General features: G+C 34.6%; 1 protein-coding gene across 1 annotated transcript in view; it reads left to right on the top strand.

Annotated features, from left to right (window-relative positions):
- ckn (CRK like proto-oncogene, adaptor protein) overlaps positions 1 to 17,514 on the top strand; it is a 20,308-nt gene extending 2,794 nt beyond the window's left edge. Inside the window, 7 exon segments of the mRNA XM_018454012.1 lie at positions 6,752 to 7,030; positions 9,992 to 10,081; positions 10,084 to 10,299; positions 10,946 to 11,283; positions 11,418 to 11,804; positions 15,177 to 15,638; positions 16,504 to 17,514. Coding sequence (XP_018309514.1) covers positions 6,752 to 7,030; positions 9,992 to 10,081; positions 10,084 to 10,299; positions 10,946 to 11,283; positions 11,418 to 11,804; positions 15,177 to 15,638; positions 16,504 to 16,758 — 2,027 coding nt within the window. The 3' untranslated portion in view covers positions 16,759 to 17,514.
- Positions 17,515 to 23,281: the final 5,767 nt, after the last annotated feature.

Here is a 23,281-nt window from a genome sequence, read left to right as displayed (position 1 = left end):
TACAACCAGGCCTATAAGTTATTCACTGTACTGTCCGATTTGGACACGGGTCCTTTCGAACTTTGGAACAAATTTTACAATAAACCGCAAAAGTGATCGCGAAATGCTTGATATTTTTAATTCTACACTCTTTAATTATCTTAAATCAATTACTTTTCAAATTTTTAACATCTTTTAAGTAATGATTTACAAGGATTTTCTTTTTTAAAAAAATTGTCGCACGATGGCTGAAAATACATATTTGCCTCTATTTTATGAATGTTATGACAGAGAACTGTCAAACTGCTATCACATGTTCGGTGTCTTATAAGGACTTTACGTTATAAATAGTACGCAAATCTGCTTAACCGTATTCATTTAAATTAAAAAGGTATTTAGAACACGGTCCGATTTAGACCACTCTCCCCTACGATATAGTACATTATTCATACGAATTCATTTGATGTATCAATAATTCTTTGAAGAAATTGTCCAATGACTGATGTTTCACATTCTTTTGTTTTATTTTGATTCTTCAGAAGTCACTTCTCATCAAATGTGTGATTTTACTATATTAGCAGCAAAAGTTTACAACTTTTATAACTACTTAAATATTGAGAATAGTGATATTTTTTATTCACAATGATCTTCCGAACAATTTGTCAAAGTTTGTTACATTTGTTCTGTATAATCACTCTGTATAAACATTTTTTAATAAAATAATTTTCATGATTATATAATACACAGCCATTTTACATTCTTTGTAACATTTTAATACTACTGTATGTATAAGTTCATTTATTGACAAATAGGAATATATATTTATAATATATTTTTATTAAGTATAGAAAAAGTATCAATAAGAAGATGGCGAGGATTGTAAACCTCCAAATGAAATGAGCCATAATTCATTCAAAGGGGGAGGTTAAGTGTACTACTAACACTATAAAAAGGTTTGGGTGGAAGGGCTTTTGTTTCTGAAATTCTGAGAAAATTGCAGTTAGGTGTTCTGATCTGCTGTACGATTAGGTATTAGAACTGTGTGTCGGTAAGTAAGAAAGCGACGTAACAAAGCAAACTGAGGCATATGGTTATACTTTTTCTTGTGTGCCTTCCAACAAGCGACACAAATGACACGGTGTGACACAATGGATCATTATATTCTTGTTGTTTGCCAATGTTAAACAAAGATGACATGATCACTGTGTCAAACTGTGTCGCTTATTGGAAGGTACATCTTATCTTTCAATTGACGAGAGTTTCAATCCCCGCAATGTTAAGAAGATCCTAAAGCCATCTGTATTACCGATTAAATCGTAATTTTTGTATAACAAATACTTTTTTTCTCTTTCACAGATTCGAAAATTCGTTTCCAGGATTAAAGTATTCACACATTAATACGTGTTTGTGAGGTGGAATTTATGCCGAGAACGACAAAAAATTTCGAAATTGAAATCTTAAGAAAAATTTTTTATTGTTCTCGGCATAAACTCCACCTCACAAACACGTATTAATGTGTATACTTTAATCCTGGAAAAAGATTTTCGAGAGTGAGAGAGAGAGAATCTGTGAAAGAGAAAAAAAATATTTGTTATGCAAAAATTACGGTTTAGTCGGTAATACAGACGGCTTTAGGATCCCCTTAAGGGGATGTTGGAGCCGCCTGTATTACCGATAAAACTAGCGTTTTTGATGTTTTTGTTCCTATCGAATTTTTTTGTACTATTTTCACAGAATAAAAATTCCTTTTCCACGATTAAAATGTACATGCTAATATACTTGTCATATACATATACTGATGTATTTTGTGTTTAAAGCTGAAAAGAATAAAAATACAGATTTCTTTATCCATTTTACTTTCAGCGTTGGTCACCATACTTTGAGATAAAAATGGATAAAAAAATCGGTAATTTTTAATTTTTTTCCAGCTTTAAACACAAAATACACCAGTGACAAATATATTAGCTGTTAGCATGTACATTTTAATCGTAGAAAAGGAATTTTTATTCTGTGAAAACAGTACGAAGAAATTCGATAGGAACAAAAACGCTAGTTTTATCGGTAATACAGGCGGTTCCAGCATCTCCTTAAAGTTTTTTTTAAATAAAGTAAATATGGGGATGGGGAAGCCCGCCCCGATGAATTTTACCTTGACATATAGAGGGCTTAAAAAATAACGTGAAATAAAAATATTATTAAAATAAAATAAAGAATATTTTATTTTAACAATATTTTGTAAAAAGTTGGTGCTACAGAAAATTGTTAAAATAATCTAACTTTATTTCAGATGTACATGAGAATAGTATATTATTATTATTATAATTAATAGAATAGAAAATAGTTTTATTATTAATTAATTTAGAAAGTAGATTAGATCACAGCTAAAACCTGTGAAATGTTGAAATTGCAGTACATTAAACTAATTCATAATTCTTTTAGTTTCAGTTTAAAAGTACAATAAGAATATTTTAAATTTATTTTCTTGTTTCTTGGAATATTTCTTTGAAACGCATTCTAGAAAAAAAATGTTTTACTGGCCATTATTAATGAGGAAAAATGCGTGTTATTTTCTGCAAATTGTGAACTACGTACCATTTTTAGCACAAGACTTGTTAAGTAGTCAATGAAATGCTTTCTTCTCTGTTACGTCAAATCATTTAGTCTTCCATTCTCATTCAATATGTTCTTTTAATATTTTTATATATCATCGATATATTCACAGACTATGCTTTTCATACTATCCATTCATATTCTAGCAGAATCGCAGCCCACGCTGTTCTGAAACTTGTTCACCCACCTTCAATCTCCATTCGTGTTTGTTGCCATCAATGTGCCGTTTCATCGAACCGTATGTGCGCCTGCGCTTATCTAAAACGCACTTTCCAATAGTTGTATTTGGAACTGTCACTGTGATTTTCCTTTACAAGACTGTTCACGAGCGAGCTGTCCAATTTGATATATTATTGTGCTTTCTCAAATTTTTGTAGACTAAACTGATTTTTTAACAAGTGCTTTGAACGAAATTATTGTTGTATTAAAAAGTGATTAAACTTGTTAATGTGTGTATGTGTTTCTACTATACTGTGTGAATAATTTGTTTTATATGAGAATATTATTACTAAATTTCCTAATAAAACAAGTTTAAACAAGTGTGGTGTTTGTTCAGTCTTCTGTATAGTGACTTAAGTTTGTTAAGTTCAAATTAAGATTTAATTCACACACAATAATTTTAATAATATGAACAAGTCTAATTAAGTTAAACGAATCACTTCAATATGATAAAAAATATCTCGTACTACAGTGAATTTAATAAAACAAAATTTTTTGCGTGAAGTCAAAAAGACATACACTAGTTTGACTTATATAATCATTGATTCACAATTATCAGATATCGATAAGTGCAATTGTGGAGATATATGAAAGGAAATCAATGTAATGTCACTAAATTGATTCAATTCATGTGATAATTACGCGTTAGAATTTTGAAAAGCCATTTACATTCGCGCGAAACGATTTGAAATAAATTTCAGTATATTACAAATGGCGATCACTTCCATGACGAACTGTCTAGGGCCTCCCCCCTTGCCACCTGGAAAACGATTTCTGCAAAAGTCCTCGAAAAAGTTATCATCTACCTATAAGAGTTTTTGCGATCCCGCTGTAGAAATCTGGCTTCCTCATGGTATTCCAGAAAATTTAATGGCAAAAGTATATTTGCATGAAATAACCATGAGTAAGATTGGTATGAACCAAAACCTGTTTAGAAGTTGCTCCGAAGGCAATCTGCGCGCGCGTGAGACAACAGTGTTGCCAAGTACGTCCCTGAACAAATGCATCAAAGCCATTTATGGCAGTTGGAAAAACCTCTTGTATTGTAAGTGTACGGATATTTTATATTATATAAGACATAACCAAACCTTAAAAGATATTAAAGATATCAAGTTTTAGTTGTTTTTGGTTAATGTAAAGATATTCCGAGATTACAAATTATACATATTTCATATTATAGAGCTATTTAAGGGCAGAATCGAATGTGTATCGCTTATCTTGAGAAAACATCGAGAACATGGAAGCAAGTAGTCCAAAAGAATAAATTTAATGATATTACATTTATTGATAAAAAGTTATTAAGTAAGACATAAATAATTAAGCAACAAGGACTGTTAATACGTATAACTGAGACACTAATTTTAAATAACATGTTTAGCAAGTTATGCTTATACGTGTTTGAGTAATATAATCTTTGTTGCTTAATTCTCAGGGGATTTTGATGTCTTATTTAACAACTTTTTATTAATAAATGTGACAGCGTTATTGTTCTTGATTACGATTTCTTCTATATGCCTGGGGATCCTAAAGTAAAGTCCGAATTTCGACGAAATCGCTGTTTTATTGATAAAATGTGACACATTGACATATTTTTACATATTATTACATCAATATCTCACGCATATACATAAATTATCATAGAACAATAGTGTTTTAATTAGAGTTTAAGTCTAATTCTAAAAATTCCACGTTGTTTATAAATTACGTTGTAACTCCACAGTAATCAATATTCTATCGATTAATCAATCCGCATCTGGAATGGTAGTTATCATCTTCACTAGCTTTCTCAGCTTCAGCTTCGAATCCATGAGTCTTGTATCTAACCCTCTTCCTCGAACTAGACTCTGCTTTCTGATTCCGTTCCTGCAGCTATTCCCCTGGATAAAGGTATCAGATTTCTCCTCTGCAATACTGAAGAAAAGAGTTTCTCTTTCCATATTCCAATTTTGGTTCACCAGAACAGGCCTTCGGGCATCAGCATTGCGCCATGCTTTATTCGCCAATCTTGATATTCATCAATCTTAATATAAGACGCTTCTGGATACGACAGTCTCTTTTGCCATCAATCGTAAGATCTCCGCTGCCTTCTTATATGCTGGACATGATCTATCTAATGTACTATGATGAGCTCTATTGCACGCATCTTTCAGTTTCTCTGCAAGGAGGGTCCTTCACAATCTTATGGTTTCCGTTACAGTTAAGGCAGGTCTCCTCCTTGTCACACATTTTGCTGATATGGTCTAGGAGTCTACATTTAAAGTACCATCTAACATGAGGAATGAAAAACTGATAACTCGTAACACCGTTCTCCAAAACGATCTATTCAGGGATATCTTTTCCTTTGAATTTCAGACAAATAGATTGAGAATCCAGCTATTTACCAGTCCTTCGGTCCTTTTTTAATCTTAATGCCGAGGCAACTTTCCATTTGTTATCATATTATTAGCTTCCTCAATTATTTTTTTCATCTTAATATCTATCAGCACTCCTTGTATCACGTCTCTTCTGAACAGCATGTATTTCAGGATAAAGACCCTAAAACCTAGTTCCTTCAGGTATTTATTGGTTAGGGCGTTGTTGACTGCAGTATAAGTATCGAAATTAAATTTCCACGTGTTTCTAGAGTGATAATTATGACTTTGTACTTCAGAGCCGTTTTCCTCTCTAGGTTACTTAGCTTCCTAGAGACTTCTAGAATCGAGGAAGTCTTTCTTCCTTGCGACTATCTACTTTTTTAATCAGTAAAAAAACAGGCGGATGGCTGTACGTATCGTAAGTCTCCTCAGGCGATGGGTTGTTTATATTCGATTCGAAATCTGTGTGAGCTCTGATTCTCTTTATTATTCTTCGCCATTTTTTTCTCTGCGATAGGATGCAAACCTTCCTTTTCCGTTCCTTCCAGAGGCCTTAGTACTCTCTTTCTTTCCATGTTTACTGAATGTTCTTGCTCGATAACTCCGCCATCTTTGAATTAATGTCTAGTTCGATGAATTTCCGCTCGTGTCTTCGCGTGTTTTCTTGCATAATCGTTATCCAAGATTATTTCCATTATCTCCTCCCAAGAGATATTGTTTGAGATCTGCACTGACTCTGCATTTCCACCCGCGGATCCTTCATCCATCTTCTGCCCCGAAGGCGGGAAGATCCCGCCTCTTTCGGATTTTGTCGATTGGAAAAACTAATTCACTTTAAAGAAAAAGCAGAAACTATATCCCCTCAGCTGCCTTATGTCCGTCATGGTCTGTCACAAACAGACTAGGCATTTGCCGGGCGCTGATCACGAGTATATCGCACAACTGCCGCGCACTACACTAGGTACGATTTATGGTGGAAGTATAATAAGTGTGCTCTTATGCATTTTAAACATAAAAAGAGCGGTACCCAGAAGCTGCCATGTTGCCGCGGTTATTTAAAGTTATTTGAAGTTATTTGATTACGGCTTATGGGAGATCCTAAAATTGCCTGTTTTACTGACTCATTGTCAGTAGGCCTTACACATACACACATACATACGTACACATAAATTACGTGTCATTGACACATCACTATATCAATATTCCATCATGTATCAATATCGCACGTACAAATTTTCTAATTAACTAATCTTTAACACAAGGTCGGTAGAAAGTTGACGCTCTAGGCGAGTGAATAATATACGTCCCCTACCCAGAACACGCAAATATAAATTTTTAAATACTGTTGCGTCTTCGGAGCTCCGCTACTTCATTCTCTCCCGGTATGCTCTGCCTCATTATTAGAGAGAACACACACATACATAGAACTGTGTAGATATACAGACATTCTGTATATGTCTCAGGACAAAAAAATCAAATATATTATATACACCAATTATGCATATAAATGTAGAAAAACTGTGAAAAAATATGTAGTCTATGAAATACCATGCAGCAATGGGTTAAAATTTTCTTTCTGTTTCTTACAGTTGGCGGTATGAGTCGGCCATCCAAAGCCGTGACTCAAGCAAAGAAAGTAGCTCCACCAGCTGTACCAGATGTGTTTCGACATTCCGGTTCCTCTTTCGGCTCAGCTGGATATGCTAGCAGCGAGGATAATTGCTTCCTCTCTGGAAGCGGCCCCGGAGGTACGACAGACGATGGTTCCTACGTGGTGCCATCTGGAAAAAGTCCAGGACCTATTTTCACACATTCGGGCTTCACCTTTCCGCCGGTGATTGGCAAGTATGCCCACGCCGAAGATCAAGGTGCGAATTATATGTAAAGTTATATTATTAGACTAATTCTTCTCTAACGCGAAAAGTGTAAAATAGGGACGGACATGATCGAGTATTTGTTTTACAAATCGATCATAAATAGATGCGATTGTAAGTCTATGCTTTTCGACTATAATGCAATTAAGAGGTGCAGACAATCTTGTCCGTCATTTCTGTCGACCTCTTCTTCTTTTTCTTCTTCTTACTCTGGCCTGTGTTACACCTCTTTCATATGCTCTTGTGGTGCGCACGATGATTATTTAATTGCCACGAGCATATGTCAATCTCAATACTAAAAAATAACTAATTAATTGTTTGAATAATCGATTCTTAGATAGCTAAATTTATGATGGAAGGATAATATCCTTGGAAAGATAATATCCTTCCATCATGGTTAAATCGATCGAAAACAAATCTTATCAAGGTAAAAATTTGCTCGTATTACGCAAAGCAAACTATACAAAAAGTTCGGTCAGTGATCGAGCTCATATAAAGATATACGAGGGGTACTACTTATATTTTGAGCCTTGGCAACACTGAGTGTTGTCAGGTGCCATCTGACGTTTCCACTAGAAAGTTTGACATTTTTGACCATAACCTTCTTCAGAACGTTGTTATTTGAGCGCGATTTGTATTGTTTACAGTCACTTGAAAATTGTGTCTCAGCGAAAAAATGGAATTAACTCGTGAAAATTTTCGTACAATGATTTATTACGACTTTCGACGTGGATTATCAAGACAGGAGTGCATCGATCAACTTACTTCCACTTTTGGCGATAAAGCCCCATCCTTTGCCACTGTGAAACGCTGGTATAACGAATTTAATCGTGGTCGCCGTTCGCTCACCGACGAAAGTCGTGAAGGTCGTCCAAAATCAGTTGTTGTGTCAGAAAACATTGATGCTGTGCAAAAACTAATAATGCAAGATCGTCATGTGACATACTGTGAGATTGAGACAACCTTAGGCATTAGTTTCACCAGCATATATAAAATATTGCATGATCATTTAGCCGTGAAAAAGGTTTGTTTTCGTTGGATCCCACATAATCTGACAAAATCTCTAAAAGATGCTCGTGTCGATTGGTGCAAACAAGTGGTTCGAACGCATGCAAAAGTGTATAGATCATAAAGGAGAATATTTTGAAAAACAATAAAGTCATTTTCAATGACAAATTACTATTTTTTTATTATTAGGCTCAAAATATAAATAGTGCCCCTCGTAGAACAAATTTTTAAATCAATATTTATTAAGAATCTAAAGTACATTTTGTGACCATAGGTCCTTCTTCAGCATGTATTTAAAAAATATAAAATATAACTAAAGTCGTAAAGTTTATCTATCATAACATGATTATAAGTGTAAGTCAATGGTAATGAGAAGTCAAGATTTTTGAAAATTTTGTTCCATGATTCGCGCGCGCGAAGACAATGATATAAGTTATAAATAATTTTATATATAGATTCAGAATTGAATGTAAGTGTTAAGACCCTACTTCAAATATAAGAAAACCATTATTGTCTGTTTTTTCTCTATCAGTTGGTCGTCGAACATGTGTGTCAAGCCAAAGTTAAGTAATAATCCGGAGTCAGTAGTATAAAAGTTTTTTTTATATCGGTTATGTATTAAAATCGAGAGATTCAACACAGAACATCTTAACACAGTCAAGATTTACATGCAGAGATTTAAATGAAAAAATGATGTTTTTTAAACATTGATAAAGAGTATTTAGTTAGATTATTGATCGAATATACATATAAATAAAAAGTATTTAGTTACATTTTTGGTCGGATATATAGGAGATACATGTATAATAAAATATTTTCAAAAATTAAATTTTAAATATGTTTCCATCTTAAATGTGAAAACGACTTTCTCACAATCCGGCCAGATGGCCGGATTATAAAAAAGGAGCCGGATACCGGATAATTGCCGGATATCGTAGCATCTCTAGTCAGTTTCTGCTACTAATCTGCTGGTATACCGTGTCAATAAGCTCTGTTGACAGATCCATAGGCCAATGCGGCCACAGATGGTTGTGGTTTTGTAGTGGAAATCTGATAAAGTTTGTTATTAATTTGCCCGCAAATTGTTAGCATTTTGCTATCAGGGTTATTATTCGATTATACTTATCCCTGATGCAAAAGACATTACTTTCAAATATCAGTAAATATTTAGTATAACATCCTTTCTCCCCGATTTTTCTATAATTTTGTAAATTTATGTACTTTCATGCGTAGAATATATACTGAGAAGGAAACTCGTCGCTCAAGCTTGTCATTTTGTATTTTTAATTTCAAAGTTTTTTGATGTCGATAAGTTAGAAAATGATGAGTAAGTTAGAAAATAATTAAAGCAGGGAATATGTAGGTATACATTTTGAATCACAAACTATTTTCTGCTATAACTTAAATCATACAGGGTGTTCCGTAATGACGATACTTAACAACGCTTAATGGTAAATTCGTGAGACCATTTTAAGATAAAAATTCTAATATCAAAATGTTGAAACTATACTATTTTTTTAATTATGTATATTTAAAGTTAGCGAATCATATCGCTTAAAGTTTGCGCGTTCAAGTGCAACGTAAAATACTAAAGGCAACTTGTGCTAATTATAAAGGAAATTATTATTTGTCTTGTTAATATCTATCGATATATAGTAAAGATTACATATATAACAATATTTTTGTAAGAGATGCTTATTAGCATAAAAAAATTATTAAATTGTTTGTATAATTTAATAAGTAATATTATTGTTCTGAGTCTTTTTATGAATGCGTTTTAAGACTGAAAAAGGTTTCAGTGAGCGATATGGCGACCAAATATAAGATTTCTCTCTCATTTAATTAAATCTATTCTCATCGGTCTAAAAATTCATACTGTTTATAATACTAATTTCAAATTATTACAAATAGTATAATTATAAAATACGAATGTTTGATATTTCTTAGGTATTGATATGACCCAAAGTCCTGGTAGAGACAGTCCTGGTAGTTCCGGATCAGGTTCCGGTTCTAGACATTCCACGGCGTCATTGGATTCTTTCACTTAGGACTTAGAGGACCCGGTGCTCTTGCCTCGTCTCCTAGATGCTCTATTAGTTCACTCGGGAGTCATCCTGACCGACCGACAGATCTTGACGTCGTTCACGCTTGGTTAACTGAACTCCAATTCGAGGAATACTTTCCTTTGTTCGCTTCCGCAGGTTATGACCTTGCAACTATAACGCGTATGACACCGGAGGATCTCACGGCTATAGGTAGAGCATATATTGTAATAACCAATCTAATCTAAGTATTGAATGTTTATCTAGTTTATAAGTATTACTCATATAGATCAGTTACAACAGGCCTGTCCAAAACTCGGCTCGTGAGCCAAAACGCTTCCATATCTCTACCGTCTCGGTAGAGTAAAACAAAGCGTAAATAACAAAAGGATAGACGCCAGCTCTCTGCCTGATTCAGGTCTGTCTAAATGTCGTTAAAATATGCAACGCTGCAACATATTGCAACAATATTGCTGCAAACTTCTGTGCTGTATAGAAAAACATTCATATTTTCTATAATAAAAAACAAGGATGTCTGCAGAAGATCGGTATAGCATTACTATGGATGTTACCAAGTAAAAAAGTATTACTTCCACCATGGGATGTCACAGGCAGAGAATGATAGGTAAAATAAAAAACAGTTACTATGATTACAGATTGAGAGACGGGCTCTCGCGGTTTAACTTTACGGCGATTGGACAGACTTGAATTCTAGCGTCTATATATATTGTTATTTACGCTCTGTCTCGCTCTATCGAGATGTCGGAGAGGTAGCTGAAGGAAGCGTTTCGGTTCACGAGCCGAGTTTTAACAAGCCTGATTTAAACAAATATACACTTTTTTATACATTACATTATAGGTATCAAAAAACCTAATCATAGGAAACGACTAAAAGCGGAAATAGATAATTTAAATATAGGAGATGGTTTACCAGAACATGTGCCTGGATCGCTCGAAGAATGGCTCAGGCTTCTCAGACTTGAGGAATATCTTGGTGCTCTTCATCAACAGGGTATGCGATCCGTCGAAGACGTGACAACTCTCACTTGGGAGGATCTTGAAGATATTGGTATAGTACGGTTAGGACATCAGAAAAAATTATTGTTAGCAATTAAAAGAGTTAAAGATATTCGCGCTGGCAAGCGTATACAACCACTTGATCTTGCGCGCTTGCCGCCACATCCTGGGCATACGCAGGTAAATTATAAATTTTCTCTATTTTTTCTCATTAGTATCGAATTTAGTTGGAAAAAAAATCTCCTAATTATTTTGATCAATATATTAACAATGTCGTGCAATAATAAATTACTGTATAATTTATAACTTTTTAGGACGTTGTTATTCAACGAAGTGGACCTGATTTACCATCACCTGATGAAAATTGTTCTTCGCCTGTACTTAGATCTTTTCAAAGAGGTGGAAGCGATACTACTTCTGATGTTACTTGGAAAAGTATGTACGCCGCGTTTCCAACTGATTACAATACAGTTGGCCGTACTAGCTCCCGAGGAAAATCTTTGGAAAGTCTAGAGGATGCGCCTCTTGGCTATCCTCCATCACCAGCTCCAACGTCGCATCCACAATCCCTCGATTGGCGTCCACGCAGTTTTGAAGATGGTGATCTTACACCCACGAATGATGTTTCCGTTGTAGATGCTGGTGGCGGCACTCTTCCACGACCAAGACATTGTCTCGTTCGTCCACGACCTGTAGCCAAGGTATATTCGATTGTCTTGACTATATGGATATGCTTGAAAAAAGGTGAAAAACGAGAAAAATTTATGTGCTAATTTGATGGTTTTAATCCAAGCTACATTATACCAATAATGTATCTATGCGTGTATATACACATAAACTCTTTTATATATTACACTTTACTAACTCCCCACATTTCTTTACGTAAAAGTATCTGTGTGAATTAAGCAGGGAGCACAAATTCTTGCATAATGCATAACACGTAAGGCATAAGAAATTCAACCAGAACTCTTTATTTCATGAAAAGGAAGGAAACACACAAAAGATTTTAATCGGTACATTTTCTTATGCATTACGTGTTATGCGTTATGCAAGAGTCTGTGCTCCCCATCTTAAACGCGCAGAATAAGATCGTCACGTGATCGCACGTACAGAAAAGAGATGCCAATAGGTCAGGTGACCAGCCTCTCCATGATTAGTACCTTTCTGTGATTGTCAAGATGTACATCTCTCTGTTGATTGGATGCGTGAAGACAAAGGAAATCGCAGCATTAGAACTGTTGAAAACAACCATTCTTCGAATTGTTAAAAAACATTGCACATAAATGCATGGTGGATGCTGCGACTTCTTTCTATTGCACAAAGAAACGAGCGTGTAGTGTTGTAAGTTTTTAGACAAAATAACTCCAACCCAGAACAATTTTTGGATCGATTGTTATTGGAGACGAGGTCCTATGGTCCTGTACTATGATCCTTTTGTTTAAGAGGGAGTCAATGGCGAAAAAAATTATCATTAAAAAGAATGAATTGAAATGGATTCAGATTTCTAGAATACGCATTCGCGAATGTTAAAATGAATCCTTTTCAATCCTAATGCATTTTTATTCATTTATTAGGAATTACATGACACTTTTCTATGCTTTTCAATCCAAAAATAATATCACTTTTTCTGTGCCTCAAGAATATACTTCTCAATTCAAAATTTTGAATAAGAAAGGTAGTTGTCTTTAATTACAATACAATGAAAAAACATCGGATGGATATCAGTCTACTGTAATTATGCAGTGAAATGTCGAGTGGCTTCCCGCTCAGTGCGATTGGCTCGCGATCTGTAGATTCGGGTTCGATCCCACCTGCGCCCATACACGCGATTTTTCGCGTTTATGAGCCGAAAAATGATCATTCAAAAACTTCATCTGGTGATTAAGAGATCTTTGATCATCAGCGCCATTCGGATCCAGCGTTAAACTGTATGTCCCATATATCAGTACATATATGTATGGATCCCCCAGGTTGGGGGTTGGACATTAGACTAACAACCTAATTCCAGAAAATAATCCATTGTTACCCAAACCTCATGAGAGGTAGGCCTTGTCCCGTCGTGGGATGTTGCGCCATCGGATGGATGTAATTATGCAGTATAGGGGAGACCTCCCGGATCGCCTCGACATATGTTGTCAAGGCCATGACCCTGAGTGACTTTCAGAAGATTTTAGCCGTCGCTCGTTATTTATTAAAAAATTACTTACAAAAAAGTTTTAAAAAATAAAACGTTTTGTTTCTGCTACATACAATATTCAAAATCGTCCTATACCTTTCTCCCCTTTCGCCCAAGAGCGTACGACTTTTCACACGAAACAAGTACCCTCCCCCTCCCTCGCTTTGTGGGGTGGACCTTGCTTCGCGTGGAGTTACGCAAGGATGAATCTGGAATAGTTTGGGATAGTTCTTAATATTATATATAGCAAAAATAAGATGATATATTTTAAACTTTTTTGTTAATAACTTTTATTATTAACAAAAATAATAACGAGCGATGGCTAAAACTTATTAGAGGTCACTCAAAATGATGACCTTGATAACATATGTCAAGATCGTTGAATTTTGAAAAAGCTGACTTTATGTAAATGAGCCGTTTATTTTGAAAGTGACCTAAGTCCATTTATTTTTAAATTGAGATATTTAAGAGTTTGCGTTTCAATAAAATTAAAAATATACGTATAGGATACCAACATGTCACACTGCTTAAGTGTATCTAAGAGAGTTAAATTTACAATTCCTATTAAAATAATAGCAATTATTAAGTGAATAATATGTGTTTTCTTACTACAAATGGAGTTAAGCCACTTTCAAAATTAACAACTAGATTTGTTATAAAATTTGAAAGAGCCCAAGTCCATTCGACAATTTAAAATGCTTCAAATTGAAAAAACAATACTCAATTTATTTTATATTATTTCTTTACAACACTTCAAAAACACAATTTATGCAATTCAGGAAATCTTCTAACTATATAAATTACATAACAATTTACTGCTCATCTACATTTTGTGTATGCGGGAGGGATTTGAAGAAGTCATGGTGCTCCGGTAGTATATATCGTAGTAAGTCCATCATGTCCTTATTTCGCTGTTGAAATTTGTCTTATATTTTTATAAAGTGGTGTCAATACAATATTTTCGAATTTTCTTGGTCTACCCCGACGTGGTAATAAATCCAGGATTTTAAACTCTGCATTCTCATCCATTGATATCTTATAGAAAATTTTATATGGTTCATTTCTCAAAAAACGCATCCAGCATATTTTTAACCAATTTATTGTTTCTCCGTTAGAATTCTTTACCCTTTTAAAAACTGCGTCCTCCAAAAATCTTGTTGATATGAAATCCTCTTGTTTCATTTCATTTAGAATAAAGTTATTACCTTTCCGGCACTTTTTGATAACATTATAATAATCTTGGGGGACAAACAGTAAATTATTTTTCTTTAATGACATTTCTACGACGCCAAAATCTCTATCATTCGGTAAAAATGAATGTCCTAATACTAAAAATTTGTGGTCTATGATTTCCACATTATAATAGATTGGACTTAGGCCACTTTCAAAGTAATGTTTTTAATTATTGAAATAATTGCGAAAATTTATGTGTCAGAAATTATCGTATACTCTGAATATACTTAACCGCAAAATGTTGTTTATGACAGCTAACTTCAAGTTGTACACACTAGTACAGTCAACAACAAAAAATTGACAAATGGACTTAGGCCACTTTCAAAATAAACGGCTCAAATATGTACTTTAGTTTGAAATATTTTTAATTTTTCAATAAATGAATTAAACAATTAATCAGTAGGTAATGCATATTTTAAGAAAAATGATCACTAAACATGTCTGTGAATATACAATAACAATGTATAATTTATGATATTCTTGAAGATCTAGTCATATTTGTAGTCAATTTACAGTATAACTGGGTAAAGCAATTGTTTTAATGAAATCTTGCAATATGTTCGAAAAAGAATCGGCTAAAGTACAAAAAATACGACCAATTTACGACGCAGCTTGTTTTAGATATAGTTTTGATTTTGGTCGTGATATATGTATGTAATTTCAGGTCACTGCAACACCAGGTCAATATAAATCCTTACCGAGAGACTTGAATAACAAGTATCAATTAACATATGGACTCGAAAGTAGTCCACATCTTCCAAAACGGTGTCCTCCATCACCTCCAAGGCGACAAAACTCTCGAGATACAACTAGTTCTTCCGTAATCGCTGTTGGTGGCTCGGTGATCGGTGATGTCGTGATAGACTGCAGCGGGCCGGTGCCAACCGCTTCATGTGACGATCATCATATTCATCATCATCAACATTTGCTTCATCATCCATCGCCGCCACCACCGGCGCCTAAGCCGGTGCCTACGTCAGCATCTTCTACACCACCGCAATTAAATCGACCGTCTTCTTCCATGTCACGTTCATGGGGTAGCGTTAGCGTTAACATTAACGAAGAACACGAGTTAATTGCATCTCTCGCCCTGCAACATCGCAACGGATCAGATGCTAGTTTTAAAGTACGTTAATTTCAAAAGTTTCTACCATATCTATTTAATTTTTTGTGATTTTATATATATATATATATATACCCTAAAAAAATTTCCTAAATCTAAATATTTCTTTAAATAGTATTAAGTAAATATATCTTTACTGCAAATAAATATTTATTTATTGTAAGAAATTTAGAGGAAATAGGCACAACAGAAAAGCTATCAGCATCAGAGCCATCCCCGCTTTACATTGGTGAATGTCGAATCTCTTACGAGTACACGCGCCATCTATTGATAATTCTGCAAAACGCTCTCACTCTAAATCAAACTAAAATACTATCGACAATTTATTGAGTTTCTGTTATTTTTACGTTACATTTACGTTCATTTACTGCCAACAATGGTTTAGTCAACTTTGTAAATGCTACTATACCATTCCATCATTATCTAAATAATCAGTTCAGTATACTTTTCTGTAATTTAGTTTTCCATGTAGATATAGAATTATTAATATACGTAGTTCAAATCATCCTGGTTGAATGAATGTACAATATTAATATATTTAACTACAGTTCAGATCGGTCAATCTTTAACTTTAATTAAATTTTTGAGTACATTATGCTACGTCGAAATTATTCATATGACTTGATTGTTATTCTTTTTGAATTGATTCGAATTCATCTCAAATTGCGCAACCCTGAAACTTACAGTTAATTCTTTACACCTTGAGTTTTTTTATAATGTATTCAGGCTAAAAAATTGTAGAAAGGAACTACTTTGAGGAGACCAGATTTAAATTAAGTAAATATTCAAATTTTTATAGGCTTAGTTCAGTTCTTTTCGATTCATTCATGTATATATTAGTATATTTGTTTTACTTTTATATTTACAGTCAAGTTCCAGTACAGAATCAGATTCGTTGCCGTTTGCCAATGAGAATGCCGGTACGATAAAACAAAGGGCCAATCGAGCACAAGAATACATAGCGGGTCCTAACAGTAGTATAAGTGGTCATATAGTCAATCATCATTCCAATGGCGGAGAACCTGCGGATGTTTTGAACGACATTGGGAATATGCTTGCCAATCTTACAGATGAGCTCGATGCAATGCTCGAAGAAGAGAAACGCCAAGGCCTGAACTCATAATCGTCACTGCCTTCGTTTGCACTTTTCTATCTAACTAAAGTTGCCATAGAAATGCAGGCTTTGATACATGAAATAAATAAACTTGATTAGTGCAACGTGTACACAATTATAGATACAAATGAATACAATTCATGACAAAATAAACTGATAGAATCGTGTTGAGAATCGAATATTTCGAATTCTAAGATCCACAAAGACGGAAATATTTACCAATATAAATCTATGTCTTCGTTGCGACAAAAATAGAATCTTTTATTCCAAAAAGAAAATAAATTACGTCATTCGAAACCGTCGATGAAACTATTCTGTTTCGTATTGTACAGATTAATGAATATCCAAAATACATCTATTTTCGCGTGGTTTATGTTTTTGCTTCGATTTTTTTTCGATTATTGGGACAGAAATACTTTATACTTCAGTATAGAAACATCTTGAATGTGCCAGCAAATTTCCAAACGCAGCTGTGGTATTGCATCTAATACTGATATTGCACAATCTTTTTTACTTCTTTTTGAAGTAATTCTATAATCGTATTCCTTTTTATTAGCCTTTTTTTACAATGGACAATATTACAAATGAGTGATAATACAATACGTATTGCTCTATTCTATATAAATTAGAGCAATCCAAAGTATTCAAACAAATATGAGATACTGACGTAGCAAGGAGAGGGGGAAGGGAAAAAATTATTAACAAATATAAATATATTTGTATAATTATAATTTGTACTGCAGATCGTATTGCAAACAATTCGAAAAGAACACATGTGTTTTCTGTATAAAATCTTTTTATATCTGTAACAAATTTGTAATTAATCAAATCTAACTCCTTTTCTCTATAAAATTTGATTTTCGTTAATATACGTACATTTCAATTGATTTTTCCATTTCCGTCCTTCCTTAAATTGATAATACGATAGAAATCGAAAATTTTCTCATGGTTGACTTCGTATAAGAGCAAGAGGCAAGGAAAGATAGTTATGCGTTCCTCACCCAAATAAAGCAGCCCCAAATGTTAGAAATATATTCATAGAGAAATTGTTATAATGATAAAGAATTAACAGCTGCATCTTGATATGAATTTATAAGCTTTTGTATGGTTTTTTAGAAAGTCGCAGGATATAATTCGTTAACAAGAGTTCTATGAGAGATGTTATCAATCGTATACTTAGACTTTCAAGGTAATATGGTTTAGTACAGAAATATAAGTAGTGTATGCTAATTAACACTTTGTATTATTATCTGTACTAATTAATTTAGAAATATAACTTACTATTATTATATGACACCTAGATATGTGAAGCAGTGGAAAGTATTCATATGTATTAAATCAAAGTAGCTGTGGAGACACTTTTGAGATAAGGTACTCGAAATGATCTTCCGAAAATGTATGTTACTAGTATGTTCTGCGATCTGGATGTAATATTTTGCAAGAAATTTCTTTTACAATGTACTATTTATACGAGGGTTATCCAGAAAGTAAGTTCCGATGGCCTATTAAAAGAAAACAAGTATATACTTACAGAAAATTTTTTATTGCTTTTTAAAGTACACACCTTACTATTTTGTTATATAGTTGCCGTTGTTAACTTATTATAGCGGAGTATCAGGCATTGTATCCCTTCGTCATAGAAAGTTGCCGTCTATGAAATTTCTGGAAAATGCAGGGGAAAAGACTTAATAGTAAATCGTCTGTTCTCTTTAATTTTCTCTTTAATTACACGCATCAATTCGTCATTGATTACGTTTACACGGCACCTATCGGGTTTAATAACATCCGTGGTTATGAAACTGACCAATCACAGTCATTCCATTCTTCACAGGAATAACTATAATTGGCCAGTTTCATAATATCAATGTTATAATTTCAGCGTAAATCGAGCCATGTAAACATAGTCATTAATCAGAGACGATAGTTCGTTCCGTTCATCTGCACATTTTCGTGTCCGTCATCGAAAAGTCACCTATCTCTATACTATTGAATTATTCATTACATGTTTTCCATGTATTTCATAAATTTGACGATGAATACCTACCGCATTAATGTTTCTTACATTTAAGAAACCGATCACAGACCGCATTTCACAAGCAGCGGGTGTCACAATTTGTTTAAACATTATAAACGCACACTACAATGCGTATGCACTGAATCAATAATTAAAAATCGCGCCAATCACTCAATCCTTTGTTAAACTCGGCACGCATGCGCATCATCGCGACCACGCCACTGCGGTGGCAAAATTTAGAAATGGAATTTACTTTCTGTAAAGCTCTCGACACCATCGAGATACAATAGGCCTGTTCTTTTTGATTGAACTTTTGCACCAGTTCATCCTTCTTCCTCTTCTTCTCTCCTGGAGAGAAAAAGTTCAGTCAAAAAGAACAGGCTTTATGGTTGCATTCGAGGAGCGCGCTGTTAGCGCTATTTGTGTCATCTATCTATGTTTTACGTTTAATAAACAATGAAGATAGAATGATACAAGTAGCACTAATAGTATCTCCCCGAATGCATCCTATTAAAGATGGTCGGCTCTTATGGAAATTCGCGTAATTGTTAAAATTTGAGTGATTAAGAATAAGAAACTGATAATACGGTATTAATTTCAAGATTTATTAGTTTCGTAGACATGTATATATGTTTAAAACTTAATAATACTCGATTTTTTTACTTAAAACTGATTTTAATGTTATCATTCGAGTTTGATTATCAATAGAGATGATAAAGAAAAAATTATAATTTTTCGGCAATATATAAGATATTATAGCATAAAAAGTATGCGTACTTATTTATATAATAAAAAATCATGAATTTAATAATAAATTATCGAAATATTTATGTTAATAATCGTAAATTTTTGTTAATTGTCGGTAATGTCATCGTTCTTCAACTATCTCCGGGTCCCATTGATAGGCTACGTTTACACCGTACGTTTATTCCGCGGCCTATACACTAAATTCGACCTAATTTAGGTCACATTATTTAGGTCGCACGCTGTAAACACTACTATACCTGACCCGACCTGTTGTAGCTCAGGTCGATTCTCTCTCTCTCTCTCTCTCTCTCTCTCTCTCTATGACTACGTTTACACCGTGCGCTTAGTCCGCGACCTATACGATAGGTGTCTTTGTTTAATATACAGGATAAACAAGGATGTCTATTGTATAGGTCGCGGCCTAAATGCACGGTGTAAACGTAGCCAGTGTAAACGCGCAACTGACTGAACTGACCCGATTTAAAAGCTTCGTAGCCATTTGCTCGGTAGGACACTGCTGTTTTATTGAATAGTTAGGTTAAACCGGTTTGTTATTTACTTCTAGACTGTGAAAAGACTAATTGATTTGTGCAAAGAACATAAATATTAAAAAAAAAGATGGAAAAAAGTTCATGCAGCGATTCAAATTCATAAGTACCAATGCCTTTGCTAATCAAAATAATACAAATAATGGTAATTATTTAGAATACGAGCCTCATCTCCGATTTTGATGAAATTGGGCTCATTCGACGCGTTTTCACTTAAAATGAAAGAATCTGGTAAAAATGCGTCGGTCGGTCTCGCGAACCAAGATATTAAGCATTAAAGTTCGAGATTTTAGAGGTTAAGATAGCTGTCATCCCGACTCAATATAGCATATGTATACGTTCTGGCGAGTACAATGCTGTATATGGAAATAATCTGTACAAAATACGATAGATGGCTCTAATTCGGACCAGCGTGGACTAAATGTGACCTAACCAATTTTTAAGTCCCTTTCGGTGTAAACGGTTGGTGACTAGACCTATTTTGGGTCACGACATAGGTCAGGTCCTTTGACTATATACCTCTGGACTGCTAGTTATCCCCATTTTTCCTACCTTTTCCATAAGATAGAAAGAGAGGACCGTGTATCCAAGATCTCAGAGCCATCAGGTCCGGAAGTTGGCCAAATCAAGAACTAACTAGCTGCATTTTAAGTAAGAATCGGTACGAATAACTCCGAATAAAAAATTGAAATGATCCAGAAGTACTGCTAAATAAAAAAATGGTTCGTTCTTGTTTTGCTAAATTATGTAATAATACCAGATAAAAAGCTGTAGGAGTAATTAAATGTGATGCGGGAAAAATACAGATTTAAAATCAATTCGAAAAAGGTACCAAATTTAATAATAAAATAAAGTACATATTACAGTACAATAAAATATACATGAAAAGAAACACGGTAGGACAAATCTAAATAAAATATATCTGAAGAAAATAATATATATTGGCTGCCGTTAGCAGTCCAGAGGTATATAGTCAAAGGTCAGATCGCTATCAGTCGTACGGTGTAAACGTAACCTATAGTCTCGAAAATTTGCCCAATACCGATGATTTTTAATAGTTTTTCGTTGGTACTTGTGCTGAAACTGCTCCTTTTTCGATTAGAGAAAAAATGGCAGATCAATCAAAACACTTCACAATCAGGTTTCTAATTGTTTATTAAAAGATCTCTCTATACACTTTCAACACTACGATTTTATCGGCGTGTCACAAAAGTGGACGTAAATCATAGGCCGGTATTCGTAATCAGTTCTTATATTCAAGACCGTCTTAAGTGACAAAGATCGGATTTTTGTTCGGGCGGTCAACCTGTGCGGACGTATTCGCGCGTGCTTTCTCAAATCTTACAACGCGCGTTTTCCGAGTGTAGCTTGCGTTCCTTCAGTATTTCTTCTGCGGCTTTTTAGCCTCTTTTTTTCGTTCTGGGATACTTTTACTATTCTCTAATTCCTTTCTTCTGTCTGTTCTCATTTGAGTTGTGGTGGCATGCGGGAGGGACACTCCCCCGGGCCCCTTTGACCCGAATCCGGGTGGTAAAACAGACTGGTAAGAACTAACTATTGAAGATTCAGGTTGAAGATCGAAGATTGAAATTTGACCAATAAGGACAAAGAAATTTTAGCTCCTTTCCTTTCGATTGGTCAAATTTGAATTTTTCAATCTTCAATCTCAATCTTCAATGCGTAGTCTGATTCCGGCCTTAGAGCTGTTCGATTCTCAGGAAAGATCGATTTTTCGGATCGATTCAAAATCGAACTAATAGCATCGATACCTGCAAAGAATCGGATTAAAAAAATCGATTTTTAAAAAAAATCAATCCTTAAATTATTAAGTATTAAATTCTAAACCTAAAGGAAGGCAGTGAATTCCAAATTCAAAACCTATAGGAAAGTAGCGCGTTCAAAATTTTACACTCTCAGACCGATATTCATAGTCGATTCTTATTTCAAGATCGTCTTAAGTAATGTCTTAAGACGCTAGTGCGGCTCTCTGGCCGGTATTCATAGTCAGATCTTATATTCAAGATCGTCTTAAGTACAGTCTTAAGAAGTCACAAACCAATCAGAAGGTCATATTAGAAGACAATCTTGAAATAAGAATAGACTATGAATACCGCCCTCTGATTGATTCGTGACATCTTAAGACTGTACTTAAGACGGCTTGAATATAAGATCTGATTATGAATACCAGCCTCAGAAAGGCAACGTGCCCAAAATTTTGAACCCCCAGAAAGGCAACGCGCCCCAAATTTTAAACCTTCATATATGTTCGAAAATAGTCGTCCCACTAATTGTTTTTGCTTTCCGCTTCCGCTCTCGGTCTCCTCGCTAGATAACTCGGTCCTGAGTATGTACACCCACGGTAATTGATTCTGTCCCTCGGAAATTTTCGCAAAATGAGAAGTGACCACCTTTCTACATTAATGTTCACAATCCATGCACGATTAACGATACGACTAAACCTTACGTCCGCTTACAACGACATTTGACGTAAAGACGAAATAACCTGAATTTTCGGGAGTTTTAAATAATTAAATACAGCAGATGTGAACGAAAGACAGTGGCAAAAGGATTTGAAATGCCTTAATGTTAGCTTCCTGAAAGCTTGCTAAATAATATTTGCGCTTTCTCGCACTCCACGCCAAGATCCTTAAAATTCCCGAAAATTCAGGTTATTTCGTCTTTACGTCAAATGTCGTTGTAAGCGGACGTAAGGTTTAAGCCCATGGCACATACAAAAACTTAAGGCCGTAATACGTAAGCAGTAAAGAAATCGTTAGGGCCATGGCACACAAAAAAACTTAAGCAGTAAAATGTAAGCAGTAAGCTAATTGACCAATCACAGTAGAGTCCATAAGGCCATAACATAAGCAGTATGCTTCCTGAAAGCTTGCTAAATAATATTTGCGCTTTCTCGCACTCCACGCCAAGATCCTTTTGCCACTGTCTTTCGTTCACATCTGCTGTATTTATTTATTTAAAACTCCCGAAAATTCAGGTTATTTCGTCTTTACGTCAAATGTCGTTGTAAGCGGACGTAAGGTTTAGTCGTGTCGTTAATCGTGCATGGATTGTGAACATTAATGTAGAAAGGTGGTCACTTCTCATTTTGCGAAAATTTCCGAGGGACAGAATCAATTACCACAGTGGGTGTACACCGCCACTGAGCATCCTCTCCTGTCGTGCAAATGGATTGGTTGTACGCGCAGCGAAGATGCTCATCACT

This window comes from Mycetomoellerius zeteki, unplaced genomic scaffold (genome assembly GCF_001594055.1).
Source record: "Mycetomoellerius zeteki isolate Tzet28-1 unplaced genomic scaffold, Tzet1.0 scaffold111, whole genome shotgun sequence".
NCBI classification, from domain to species: domain Eukaryota; kingdom Metazoa; phylum Arthropoda; class Insecta; order Hymenoptera; family Formicidae; genus Mycetomoellerius; species Mycetomoellerius zeteki.
This window is presented reverse-complemented; position numbering and strand designations above follow the sequence as displayed.